This window comes from Bacillus rossius, chromosome 3 (assembly GCF_032445375.1).
Source record: "Bacillus rossius redtenbacheri isolate Brsri chromosome 3, Brsri_v3, whole genome shotgun sequence".
Taxonomy (NCBI): Eukaryota; Metazoa; Arthropoda; class Insecta; order Phasmatodea; family Bacillidae; genus Bacillus; species Bacillus rossius.
Genome location: NC_086332.1, coordinates 41,594,670 through 41,608,885, shown reverse-complemented (window position 1 = coordinate 41,608,885; position 14,216 = coordinate 41,594,670). Strand labels below are relative to the sequence as shown.

Below are 14,216 nucleotides of genomic sequence, written 5' to 3'. Positions count from 1 at the left end.
CGCAGAAGGCAACAACAATGGAAAAGCCCGTTGCCATGGAAGCTATTTATCAACAATGCTTAGTTTTTTTTGCTTTTAAAGCGTGTTTTTTTAGTTTTTTCTTAACTCAGAATCGAGAGAAAATATCCAATTGTGAATCTAAACCATCCTCGAATCCCCGTGAACTCGCACAAAAAATTTCATCAAAATCGGTCCAGCCGTCTAGGAGGAGTTCAGTGACATACACACGCACACAATATATATATATATATATATATATATATATATATATATATATAAAGATAAATATTGACCAATCTTTAAGATCTATAGTCTGTTGGCAACATTAACATGTAAAAGTATTTGACGGCCGTGCGGATCATTGTGAATCGCTCGGCTCGGTGACGGACGGGTGATTGTGAGTCCAGCTTTTACTGTATCTCGCCTCTGCAACGCTTCAACCAGGATGATAGACACCAACGGTCTACCAGGAAAAAAAAAAATTGGTTCTAAATTCACAGACACGTAACTACGGCAATAAATACTGAGTGAGTGAAAATGACAATATCATAATTTTGATTATTTTTTTCTATTTAAAACAATATTACATATGGTTTAGGTTATTATTTAAATTTATTTTAATATTTAATACACTATTTTATATCGTTTATGTTAGTAATAAACTAAGTATGTAATGTATTTAGTTAAATGTTTGATTCCTGGATATAAAATGTTTATGTGATTCCGTGTAAGAGAAGGCGTACACTTCTTAACTGCGCCAAACAAAAGTCGAATAAATATACTAATAATAAACGTTCTTGGCTTTCGAGGCCGACTAGCGTCGAAATGTTGGATTGTGTTCACGTCTCGCTGTGCGCCGCAGTCGGTACAATCTACCATTTTCGACGCGGTACGACCTAGAAAGTCGGGGTAGTCGTGGCGTGTTTCTTCTGGAAGACGCATGTTGTTCGGCCGTCGGAATGACGCACTTTACGGTAAGGACGATCTCGGTTGCGATAAGATGCCTGCATACCGTGGTCAACACAGTGAGGTGGTGCAGAAAGGACACATCCGCCGTTTATTTCTTGCACAGGGCCAACGTAACATGGTTAGTTTTTGACGTGACAACGTCTAATAAATCGATGAACACCGGCTGCACGCACGAAAAAGTGTCCCGTTACGCTGTCGGCGAGTGCAGTAATAATAGGTTGTTACAATTGACTAAACAATATGGTGATTCATATAATTGATGATAGATATTTGGTTACAGTTTATTTATATGAAAACTTGTTCATAATTATATTTAAACTTTATAGCTAAACGCCAGTTTTTAGAATTAATTACAAGTCATCTACACGTGAACTGTTTCGTCGACTGTTTATAAAGTGAAGTGAAAAGTTAATGTGGTTTTCATTGCTTATTACAACAACAATTTCGGCAATAAAGGTTAATTACTCTTGCATTTTTAAAATCTGATTACTAGTATAATTTCAAGTATTTATTCTTTTATTATTAAAATAAGAATGATTCAATTTTATTCATAAAAGTATGCAATAATTTCATCAATGTTTTGTTATGACGTTGTCACAAACTATCGTCCGTAAACCAACTTTACGGACAACCAATTTTTTGTTGGGGAAATTTATACTTCGGAAGAGCTCCAGTAAGAATTTTTTTTAAGGGTACTCAAAGGCTTCAGGGCATTCACATGGTCACACATCTATGAGGGGGTGGACACTATAGACTATATGTCTAAATGAGCGAGATTATCCAGTCGCTATTCACTAAAACGGATTGACGCATTGAGCAGAGATTGGATACTTTCAGATTTTCTTTGCTCCATGACATTTGTTAGAAAAGCCCGAATAATTATAGTTTCGGATTATATTCAATAGTTTCTGTGCCTCAATTTAACTTCGACTAAATACAATTTTACAAAGCCCTGAAAACGTTTAGGGCTGCTACTCCACATGCGAACGAAAAAAATAAAAAAATCCGTAGATTTTTCGTACACGTATTATGAACTTTTTGACCATACTTACATTTAGATTTATTATTAATTAACTACTTATGTACTTACGACGCGGTTATCGCATTTTAAAACGAAGGAGAAGAAAAAAAAACAGTTTTCATGTTTGCGATTTTGTAGAGCGATTGGGATGGGAGGAAAGAGGGAAACCTAAGATGTACATCAAGCTCTGTCCCTGCCCGAATATTCACCTTCGGCCAACCTCGGGATTTGTTTTATTTTTGCGCAGGAAAAATGAATTAAAATATTAAAAGTGGTCCGTTAGGTTACGGTTAGTTAGGTTACTATAGCTACATTAAAATAAACAGAGAAATATAAATATACATAAATAAACCCGAGGTTGGCCTAAGGTGAATATTCGGGCGTGTTCGGGCAGGGACTGAACTTGATGTACATCTTAGGCTTCCCGAGGAAAGACGCCGATAGTCAACACGTGTACAACTTGTTTCATGTTGTTTGCGGCGCACGCAGTCCAAGATGGCTGCGGCGAGCGAGAGGGCTGAGCGTTGGAACGCCGGACTCGCGACGCGGGAGGCCCCAGCTCTTGATTGCCGGTGCTGCCGTGGCAGTGGCGCTCTAGTCTTTGCCGGACCCCGGACGCCCTATAGTTTAGAGAGGGGCCTTATCTTGATTTGTGAAGAGGGGGGTGGGGTGGTTTATGGAACAGCCCCCAGAGAAAAATTGCAGTTCGGGAGCAATGGGCGTTGATCCGGAAAGGGGGGTGGGGGTGTTGGAATCAAGAGCAGCTCACTTGAGGGGGGTCTGCCTGCACTTACAAAAGCGTGACTTTTGAAACGGGTTTTATGTCAGAACTATGTCTTACGGGAAAATGTGTGTATATTTTTAAGTTTTATTCTTATTGCATGCACGTAGGTTGTAGACAAAAAAAAAGAGGGCAGTATAGGCTACAACATACAAGCACTGTATCCAGAGATGACAGTATCGGTTAATCCCATGTGCAAAACTCTCGGGCCGCGTGGCTCCCCCCTTCCCCTCCCCCGAAAATTTCAGTGAGCCGCCCCCCCCCCCCAAGCCATCCTTTGGAAAGTTAAAAAAATACAAACTCTTTAAAACAACTTTTTTTTAAGCCAGCTAATTTATCTTACGAAATTTTGTAAATTTTAAATTTAAATTCGAATAAATGATGTCTATCGTTATAAAATGACTAGGAGTCTACAATTTGATGACAGACCTTTATGTCGACAGTATCGATAGTATGATGGCTGGTGCGGGGCCCCTGGGCGATTGTACGGCCTACCCTGCCCTGGAGCCGAGCCCGCGCCTTTGTTTACAGAGATCACCCCAGGTGAATTCTGGGACGGTTTTACGAGGGACGTTCCGATAGTAAGTTTCGTATTTTTTTTCACAGGGAATATTACAAAAAAAAATATTCAATGTGATAACAAAATACGACCGTGTAGCTATTTTTCCACATGACCGCCACCAACATTGATACATTTGTCGTACCGAGAAATCAACTCCAGAAAAAACCCTCCTGCTGATAGCCCCAGCGGTTTCACGAAGTTCTTCGCAACCCACGCGCCCGAAAGCACGCACTTCCGTTAGTGAACAGTTTCCAGCACACGTCTTTCTGCCACATTTGATTGCACTCGAATGAGCTGGGGCACGTCGGCCTGCTGCTTATCTCTGTTCTTCGGCACTCTCTGCGCATGCGCCATTCCTCCTCCTGCTTTCTCACTCGTCCCGTCGTGAATTCAGGAAAGATCGTGTTTTGTTCATGCTAGTGTGTTTTCTCTCTTTGTTCTACAGCCTCCTTGTTCTTCCTTACCATAATGGTGTTTGTCCACCGGCGATGACCTCGTTTTCAACCCAGTAGTAAACCCAATTTATGTAAAGAAAACTTAGTCCGTGAGGCTGTCGGATTCCAAGCCTAATCCAAGTGACTCCTATAAACAATTCGAGCTCTTCCCGGTTTTATGTGTCCACGCTAACTGTTGAACATGCCCAAGAGTGTAGATACCGACTTGTTAGCAGACTCTAGCAGGTCAGGACTGTCGTGTCTGCGGCAACTGCTTTGCTTTGTCGAATATTCCCGACTCCGTCGACGACAGAGGGTCAGTTTGGCATTGGTTAACAAGGCGCTGCTGTTCATGTGCATGTATGATCAGAACACTTACTAAAGCCTGTTCGTGAACTCTTTAGGAAGCCTCTCTCCACCCCCCCCCCCCTCCAAATTGTGTCGATCTAGCTGCACAGTGAATTGGCTAGAAAATTAAATATGGATGCAATACAATCTGGGATATTTAAAAGAAGCCATTTAAATTGCCAATAATTAAAAAAAAGATTAAATGTTTGCAAAGACGAGGCACGGAAATAGTTTTCTTTATAGCTGCACAGACCGTTGACGACACCCTACGCCCTGCACTGGTGTTCGCTCTGCGATGACGTGCCGGGTGAAGATAAAGATATCCCATAATCCTCGCCCCCTTCCTCCTCGACTTTCACCCTCCTTCCTGCCATCCTTTTTCGGACCACGAACCTCGGAGCCACATACGAGATGAGTGTTTATTAGCCTCGCCGCCCGTGCGACAACTCTCGTAAACTACCATTGTGGCGTATTTTGTCTATAAAAAATTATATTTATTGTAAAAAAAATTCAATTTTATTCAGTTTACCCCAATAAGTGTATGTACAGTATTTTATCAACTGCTACGACTTGCATTATAAGGGACCAGTCACAATTTGCGCAGACACATCTGTGCGATACGCCTGAATTGTGTAGCCCTATCATGCTGTCCGATAAGTTCTCTGTAGCAGCGTGCCACACAATATCGTCATTTCCAATGTATCTGGTTCACATGATAATCCATACAGGACATCTCGTTGGATTGTTTTGTGTATATATATTTATCTTGGGGATTTCTTTGTTGACTTTATATAAGATACAAATTATGGGAAAGTAAATTGGTTGTGATTTGTGCAGAAAAAAATTATTGCTTCAGTAGCAGGTTCTATGTTCAAAATTTACAGCTCCTGTTTGGGTATTAAGTGAAGGATAGTAATGCACAGAAAGTTGAGTAATCTTAGAGACCATGCACTCGCCTACATATTACACAGCATAGTTGTAAAACCAGTAATGAGATTCGGCAGAAAGGTAAGATGTCAAGACGCTATGTCCCTAAGCGACTGAATTAAGGTTTTTCGCCTAGGGCGCCAATTTACCTTGCACCGGCCCTGGAGAAACCCCAGTAGGCAGTAGGGTGTACACTGCGTGAGTTCGCTTTGACGTAAAGCGTTGACGACGTGTTGCTCGCGCCGGTGTCGCAGGATGAGCGCCGGCTTCCTGCACCACATGGACTCGCCCGGCAACCTGGACGCGGACTCGCCGGGCCTCCTCATGGCCCCCTCCTCCAACGGCCTGGCGCACTACCTGTCCTCCTCGTCGGCCTCCGCCTCGCCCACGGACCCGGCCGGCGCCTCGCTGCTGGGCGGCGCCGCGGCGCTGTCCTGCTCGTCGCCGGGCTCGTCCAGCTCGCCGCCCGACACCTTCATCGCCGACCTGCTGCAGGCGATGGCGCCGCGCGACGACGACCCGCGCCCCGCCGCGCGCGCCCTGGCCGAGGCGGACGCCGGCCTGCGCGCCGTCAGGGACGCCGCGGCGCGCGCGCAGGCGGCGGCGGGCGCCGTCGAGCTGGCGGCGCAGCTGGCGGCGGGCGGCGTGCACGCCTTCACGCAGCGCGTCGTCGGCGCGGCGCAGAAGCGCGAGCTCGAGCTGCTCGCCCAGGTCGAGAAGGTCAGTCTCCTCGGCCGCGCTCTGCGCCGCGCCGGGCTGTGTCCGCCATCCTGGCCACGTCGCCGCTGTCAGGGCCGGCGCGTCCGTACAGGCGAACTAGGCGACCGCCTAGGGCGCCAAGTAGCTGGGGGCGGCGCAGCACGACACATAACAGCTGATATCATATGTTCAGCGATGATTCAAACTAGATGAAAATGGATTTTTGTAACAGTTGGGAATGTTCATATTGATATAGGCCTAAGTAATTATTAAAAGTCCACTGTGACTTGTTTATGATTTGTAATAAGTAAAAAAGTAAAAAAAAAAAAACACAAGCCTGCTTACATTTGATTGTTGACAAAATCTTAGTAGGCTTACGTGATGTATATTGAGGCAAGGAATATTTTTTTTTATGCTGTCTGTGGGTTGTGGAGAGGGGGGGGGGGGGGTGCATTAAGGTTTTTCACCTAGGGCGCCAATTTACCTTGCACCGGCCCTGGCCGCTGTCTTCGCGCATGCGCAAACAACCAGAAACATCTGTCCCTCATACAAAAAAAAACTTCACCAGAGTTTAAAGGTCGCCATCTTTCGAGTATGGACGATATTCAGGGTATTTTGCGCAAATGCAAAATATAAGCACACACTAGAATATTGACAGTTTCTAAGCCAATTTTTCAATTTTTTTAGTGCCCATTATTGTTTTCATTTGAAACTACCTCATTTTGGAACTGTACATAAGTAGTATGTGAGCCTCCTGTAGGGCTATCTAATGAGAAACTAAAGATTAATGTATTTAGTTTACTTACAGGTAGTAGCACATGTTTTGCAGCCATTTTGGGATACTTAACCTTTATAGTAAGGAGTAACTTTGAAGTTCTATGAAAATGTGCACTAACACAGCCTTCCTTAGGGAACAAATTTCAGGATTTTTGTTATGGTGAAATGTGAGTTTGTCCCGAAACGTCTCCTTTCCTACGCCTCGACCATCTTCACGCTCCTTGTCCAGTGAGATGTGCAGCAGACGTGGGTGGTGTGTCGGCAGGTGCGGGCCATGAAGAGCCAGGAGCTGTTGGCACAGAGGGACAGGCTACACCGCCTGCTGGTGCAGCTGGCCAGCTCCCGGGACGCCCTGCAGAAGGAGGTGAAGTTCGGCAGCGGCGTGGATGTGCTGTATGCGCTTGAGCGCGTGTCCAGGGATCTGGACCGCCTGCCCCCGCTCCTGCAGCCTGCCGAGGACGACAAGATGGCATTCCTGGAGCCGGATGCAGGCTTGCTGCGTGCTCTGAGCACAGCCGGCCAGGTGCGCAGCTCTGCCAGTGCCGCGCACAGCTTCGCTGCGGGGGAAGGCCTCGTGCGGGCGCTCAGGGGCCGGGTTGCCGCCTTCGCCGTGCATGCCAAGGACCACCTGGGGGAGCCACGGGCACGCGGCTCGGACCACGTGGTGACGACGGTGGCCGGGCCCGGCCGCTCTGGCTCGTGCTACGCGGACGTCGTGGACCACGAGGACGGCACTTACGGCGTGAGTTACCGGCCTCTGGTCGAGGGCCTGCACACCGTCCACGTGACCATCCGTGGCCGGCCCATCCTTGGCAGCCCGTTCCACGTGCGCGTCCACACGCCACGCGACTACGCCAACGTAGGCAAGCCCGTGCTGGTGTTCGGCGAGGAGGGGGAGGAGGACGGGCAGTTGCTGCGACCCTGGGGGGTTTGCTGCGACCGCTCGGGGAACATAGTCGTCGCAGACCGCAGCAACAACCGCATCCAGGTGTTCGGCCAGGATGGCAGGTTCCTGTTCAAGTTCGGTTGCAAGGGCTCTGAGCCGGGGCAGTTCGACCGGCCCGCCGGCGTCACGACGGACACCCAGGGTCACATCGTGGTCGTCGACAAGGATAACCACAGGGTGCAGGTGTTTGGCCCCGCTGGCAAGTTCCTGTTCAAGTTTGGGGAGAGGGGGTACCAGAACGGGCAGTTCAACTACCCGTGGGATGTAGCGGTGAATGCGGAGGGGCTGATGGTGGTCTCGGACACACGTAACCACCGCATCCAGCTCTTCACTTCCAAGGGCCTTTTCCTCAACAAGTTTGGATTTGAGCAGCAGCCCATGTGGAGGCACTTTGACTCCCCGAGAGGTGTATGCTTCAACCACAACGGGGACATCACCATCACGGACTTCAACAACCACCGGCTGGTCACCATAGACACCAAGTTCCGTCACAATGCGTGCTTCTTGGGTGCTCCGGGCTCGGGCCAGAAGCAGTTCTGCCGCCCCCAGGGCGTTGTTGTCGACGACGAAGGCCACATCATCGTGGCGGACTCGCGAAACAACCGCATCCAGATATTCGAGGCCAATGGGAGCTTCTTGCACGAGTTTGGCTCTGGAGGACAAAAACCAGGAGAATTGGAGACGCCGAGTGGGTTGTGTCTGTCACCTGATGGTAAGATCATCGTCGTTGATTTTGGGAACAACAGGGTCCAGGTATTTTAAGTTTTTTTTTATACTATACATGTGATCATTTTTACTATTATGTGTAACTATTTTAAGTAGATTTTACTAAAACAATCAAAACACTCAATTTTTTTGTTTATTGACTTGCTCTAAAGTAAGAGGGTGAACAAAAATTTTTCATCAAACTGTTTTAATCCAGTTTGATGAACATGACTGAGAGTAAATTTAGAAAACATTCTTTAATGGGCAGACAGGAAAAATGTTCACATTATGTGTGTGGATGCAAGTAATATGAGAACTGCTTCATGACTAATATGTCTCTTCAGGAATCTGTACATAATGTAAAAAAATATCTTGTGCATCACATATTTGATATGTCAAACCAATATTTTATTTACATTGCTGCGAAACTTTTCTGGCCGTCAATCCAAGCCAGCTACTATAAAACAGAATTTGTAACCGAAATTTATATTGTCGTGTAAAATGGAAAATCGTGACACATTCATCTTGTCTGCATGTGAAGACTGAATGGAGATTAGTGTGGAACATTTGAAGGTTAAAAGTAAAGATGTGCAGATATGCCTAAAAGACTGTCTTCTGTATTCAGCATAGGCCTATAGGAACATAAGACTGAGCATGCCAAAAACTACATACTGCTGATGTTTATTTGGCATTTATGTACATACTCAGTTCACACAGTAGCTATTTTAAAATATATATTTTATTGTCAACTAGTTTATAGCCTCAATTACACAGTAGTCAAGTTCCTTTGTAATGCAAAATAAAAAAGATAAATTACAAACCTAATTCTCTGAGATGATGTCTGCAAACTATTTGATAAATTAGTCTAGGTTGCTGTTACGGTTTTCTTTTACATTGTGCTTACAAAAATTGCTGTTTAACTACAATGTTATTTCCTTCTTTGTTTAAAAATAATATGCAATTTAAATAATGATGTCTAGGTGAATGCTATTGTTCTATATTTAGTTGACTGAACATTTATTTATAATATTTAATGGCCTTTGCTCTTATGTTATTGTATATGATGATATGAGGTAGTTAATGAGTAACTTTTAACCATCAATTTTTTTTTTAAATACACTGTTTTGTTTTCAAAACTGGGCCACAATCAACATTAACATTTACTCGTGATAGTTAATGGAGATAAGCGCACAATACGAAACAAGACAAGGGCATGAGTAGAAAGGACCTACACTTAACCCCATTATTTTTTTTATAATATTTTAGTTTGTTTTGAATTAATTGCTACTGTTGTTGGCATTCTGTAATCTAAAGAGAAAAAGTGGTGGTGGGGGGGGGGGGGGGGGGGGGGGGGTAATTTACAAAATAAGTCATTGTGGGATATCAAAATTACATGCTGAAGTAAATATAATTAACCCCATAGTGTGAACATAAAAAGAAGTATTGGGCACAATCTAGTCAATAGATGGTTATTCTCATTTATTTAATAAAGTCCTCAAATGACAATGTAGTTAATAAGAATTGCTGAAAACATAACTAGGTTTTTGTAAAAAAAAAAAAAAACAGTATACATTAAGCAGGAGTTAAAACTTACAGCAAGCTGTACTCTATACTAAAACTGTGCTTTTGTAAATGCTTACTACAGTGTACGATTGTAACTAGTTAAAAAAAAATACATGAAGTTAAACTGTTATGTTATGTGTAATACTGTGTTGTACTTGTGAAATGCTTATGTTGATTGTGTCCGGGATTTTAGTCTACCTCTCTCTAGTAATTTAGGGTGCGCTGTAGTGTACTTCAGTATCCTGTAGATTAAATAATTCTAATATTTGATTTCTACTCTTGAGCAAGTAAATAATAAATATTGGCAAGCATTAGTAGGTAATAGTCAAAGGTCACACGTAACATAAATATTATCAATTTCTTAATAGTTGTTCTACATGGAGTAACATAACCATTTTTGCTTTTATTTCCGCAGAGAGTTAAAGATTAGGACATAGCATTTGGGAGCATGTTAATGTGAAGGCAATTATTTGAAATAACCCACATTGTATGGTGATTGTGCTAGAAATTTCAACATGATATTGTTCTTGTGTAAGATGCTTTGAATATCCTTTATTATTTGTTAATGACATTAATTCACTTCAGTAAGAGGGGTGTAGTTGTCAATGTGCCATTTAATACATCAGAATTATGTATTTCAAAACTTCGTTCTTGATATGTGAACTGTGGTTATGTATGCATACTGACATCAGAGTTACACCAACTTTGCAACATTGTACATACCAGAACTGTTTTTGTGCAGTGTTTCTTTCAACAATTCGGGGAGCGGTTGGGGCAGGGAGTAAATAAGTGGTATAAATGTTTTTCTGAGAAATATAATTGTTTAGTTTTGATACATATTAATATATATTATATTATAGGTATAAGGGAAGGTGCAAAGAGCACACCTGGTGTCAAAGGAATCTAAGTGACTTTTAAGAAAAGTCATTTTCATTTTGACAATATTATAAGCAATGGCCTAAGGCTGTGTGGTTTGCATCCTTAGGGAGACTGATTTTGAAACTGATGTTTAAGAGAAAGGAAAGGCAGTTCCAGTGCAAAATGGACAGTAACTCAATACTTTCACAGGCTGATATTTGTGTTCCTGACCATTTTTTCATGTAATTTAAGTAAAGCAATTATTATGGTTGTGTGGTGCAGTATTCTGTGTAATGTACAGGGCAGTTATGTAGTGAGAAATACGCTACAGAATAATACTGGAAAGCTTCAAGATTTTTGCATGAAAACCGAGTGTCATCACACAAGTTCAATAGATAGCACTAGATATGTCCAGTACCAACTTTGTCACCTGAAAGTATAATCTTATTAAGGTAATTCTTTACAAAATATTATTGCAGGTGTTTCACCTTGCTGTTAGGTTATTCCCCCCCCCCCCCCCAATTGTCCCTTGTATTAAAAATTCATAGCTATGTGGTGTTGATCTTAAAATATTTACTTTTCTGTGATTATTTGGTCATTTTTATTCTTAGTTTTTATCAAATTAAAATTTTTAAATGAAACCTCGCAAAACTAGCAAAAATAACCAAAAAAAAGATTGATGTAACAAAAACATTTTAAAAATTTCTTCCAAAAAAAAATTAAAAAAAAAAAAAACCCTTGATAAATCTAGTGTAAAAAAAGTAACATCTAGAATCAGTGTTAAATGGCTGCATAATATTTTCTTTTTCTAGTTAAAACTATTCCAGACAATTCAAATACAATGTACTTAGGTCAATTTATGTTGAAATCAGGACTAGCATGTAGAGTGCATACACATATGTATGTACATACAAACACATGTTTACTTACTTGTCATATGGTTTCCCAGCATCTAGGGAAGCTATGAGTAACAATACAATTGGCAGAAGCTAACAGTTCACAGTTAGCAGTGACCTCTGGTACAATGACAGTATCCTAACTTTCAGTCAGTTTGTTTTATTACTGTTCAATGTGACACAGGCAAAAGAGCGTTCTTGGATTTTGCTGTGTGCATAATGTCTTCCCCTACCATTATAAAGCAGGCAAACCAAACCTTGTGCTTGAGTTTGTTTCGGAAGAGTGGCTGCGTAGCTATAGAATTTCAATTGATCACTTGCTTGGTCACTTTTTCATATCCCAGCATTTTGAAATTGGTTATCGGGATCAATAATTGAAGCCAATAAAAAATAGTATGTTTGCCAAGTTTTCTTTAAAATTTAGTTTACTTTTAATAAATGTTGAATTAGTTGTTTACCCAGGATACTTGTACAAGTGACTTTCCAAATCTCATAAATTTAAATAGGTACCTTTGTAAGGGCATGGTTGAAGAACCTATGATAATGATAAGCAGAGTCCATTTTATGGTGTACCTAGTCATTTTTAATAGCACCGAGTACGGAAGAGCTCCAGAACTCATCTTGCATATGCAGGGCTGTCGAGAGAAGTTAAGGGCCTGAGTGCAAATAAGTTTGTCGGACTACCTCTCTATTACTAAGTACTCAACTCTGCAAACCCCTTGTATTTAAAAAAAAAAAATATATATCAAAAGACTGCTAACCCCTTGTATTAAAAAAAAAATAATCAAAAGACTGCAAACCTTTAAGAGATTATAGTACTGTATAGATAGAACAACACCAAGTGTTTTTTAAATTTCTCTCAATAAAACCTCATTTTCATCCCTGTATGACTTTTCAAAAATTATGATGAAATTTAAATTTTTAAAACTTAACAATTTGTGTGTACCAAACAACTTAAAATATAACATATTTAATATTGACCAACCTAAAAAACAATAATCATTCGAAATTAGTTTTTCATGCTTTCACATTAGCAAACATTTCAAAGCAAGTCTTGATTCAATGCATAATGTTCCTAGATCAGCAAGTTTTTGTTTATCCATTGTTGTTCTCTGGCAATTCTTTATTCTGCTAAGCACACTGAAAGATTTTTCTGCTTGAGCAACAGAAACTGAAAGTACACAGATTGTGTGCAGTGCAACACACATATTGGGAAATAAATTAGCAATATTGTTTCTGTTAATTTGTTGAGCATTTGTACAGCAGGCTGCAGAGTAGATTTAAAAACTATTAAGACTTGTGAATTATTTGAAGATAGTACTAGACTTCTTCTGTTAAGTCTTGCATGTGTCACGTAACAAATATTTTTTAAGCTACCCTATTTATTATCTGCATGTTCAGTGATACACACCACTGTTTCTTGCATGAGATTTTGAATCTATGATATATTCCAAGCAAACTGGAGACAACTGGATCCAAAAAAATTACACATACACATGGAGGGTAAATAAAGGAGCGTAAGTAAATCTGAGTTACTGGCTGCAGTAGAAGCTGTCCTGCTTATTATCTTGGATAACATCTCCCTCACATAACATTCACCTATCCTGGCCAGCAGATTTTTCATTGCCTTATCAGGTATTTAACTTTCTTCTGTCAAGCGATACCAAGCTGCCGCCTCTAAGATGCAACAAAATATTTTGATAGATATATTTTTTTGTCTCTCCTTTTAGTCTGTTATCACATTTTTCTTCCAGGCAGACTTGTTTGTATAAAGTTACCGTGGCCAAGATTGTAAATGTGATACGAACAAATTGCTTAACTTGAGGTTTCCAGACTTGTAATTTTTGTCTTGCTATCAAAGTAAATTTAAGCGTTTCAAAGTCTTGAAATGAAACAGGGCCCCTCTGTTTTCTGGGCCCCTCTGTTTTCTGGGCCCCCCTGGTGGCCGGGCCCCGGGGATTTGCCCCCCCCCCCCCCCCCCCCCCCCCCTAAATATTCTAATAGCTCTGTGACCCTGTGCATGTACTGTATGCTCTGCTTCAAATCGTTGAAACAGAAGTACAAAATTTCCACTGCATACCATAAAAACTAGAATAAAAAAATACTTAACGTATTCTGAATCAGAGAGAGAACTTTCCTAATTGTCTGTGTGTGACTTGCCGTATTGCCATTATTTTTCACAAAGTCCTCTTTAATATTTTGCACATGCTAGCAACACTCTTCCCACTTGTCAGCAGAATAACTGCTGAACAACTCACACATTTGTTTTTGACATCTAGTCACTAGATTATAGTGAAAGAGATTCTCAGTGAATTTAATTTTTCATACCACTCCATACCAGCTAAATCAGTTCATATGGGTGGCAGACAAATGATTTGGTTATGCACTGTAATTTAATAAATTTTGTTTTTGGTCCATTTTATACTAAAAGCCTAAGTTTGACTTTTGTCACTATTGCGAAGATAACAATTTCATCATCAGTACTCTCCAACCTTTTACTTTGGCTTGTAAATAAATTAGCAGAACATTCGGAACCAAGCCTTACTCTCAGACTAGGTGCATAATAATTAACAGTAACTTGCACTGTTTGTAGCATAAGCTATGGTTCTGACAGCATTATGAAATATACGTTCTAACATTTCTTTTTTATTGACATTTTTCTAGAATAACCCTAACTTTTTTCAACAAATTCATAAAGTTGTTTCTGATATGGTTTGAAACACTATTTGT

The 14,216-nt window shown here is 41.4% G+C and overlaps 2 protein-coding genes across 2 annotated transcripts in view; one reads left to right on the top strand and one right to left on the bottom strand.

The window, feature by feature from the left end:
- LOC134530566 (dnaJ protein homolog 1-like) overlaps positions 1 to 5,386 on the bottom strand; it is a 108,565-nt gene extending 103,179 nt beyond the window's left edge. Inside the window, exon 1 of the mRNA XM_063365514.1 lies at positions 5,192 to 5,386. The gene's annotated coding sequence lies outside the window, so the exon portion shown is untranslated. The remainder of the gene's footprint in view (positions 1 to 5,191) is intronic.
- LOC134531278 (E3 ubiquitin-protein ligase TRIM71-like) overlaps positions 1 to 13,451 on the top strand; it is a 61,160-nt gene extending 47,709 nt beyond the window's left edge. The window contains exons 2-3 of the mRNA XM_063366970.1: positions 5,297 to 5,762; positions 6,784 to 13,451. Coding sequence (XP_063223040.1) covers positions 5,298 to 5,762; positions 6,784 to 8,226 — 1,908 coding nt within the window. The 5' untranslated portion in view covers position 5,297 and the 3' untranslated portion in view covers positions 8,227 to 13,451. The remainder of the gene's footprint in view (positions 1 to 5,296; positions 5,763 to 6,783) is intronic.
- The last annotated feature ends 765 nt before the right edge of the window (positions 13,452 to 14,216 follow it).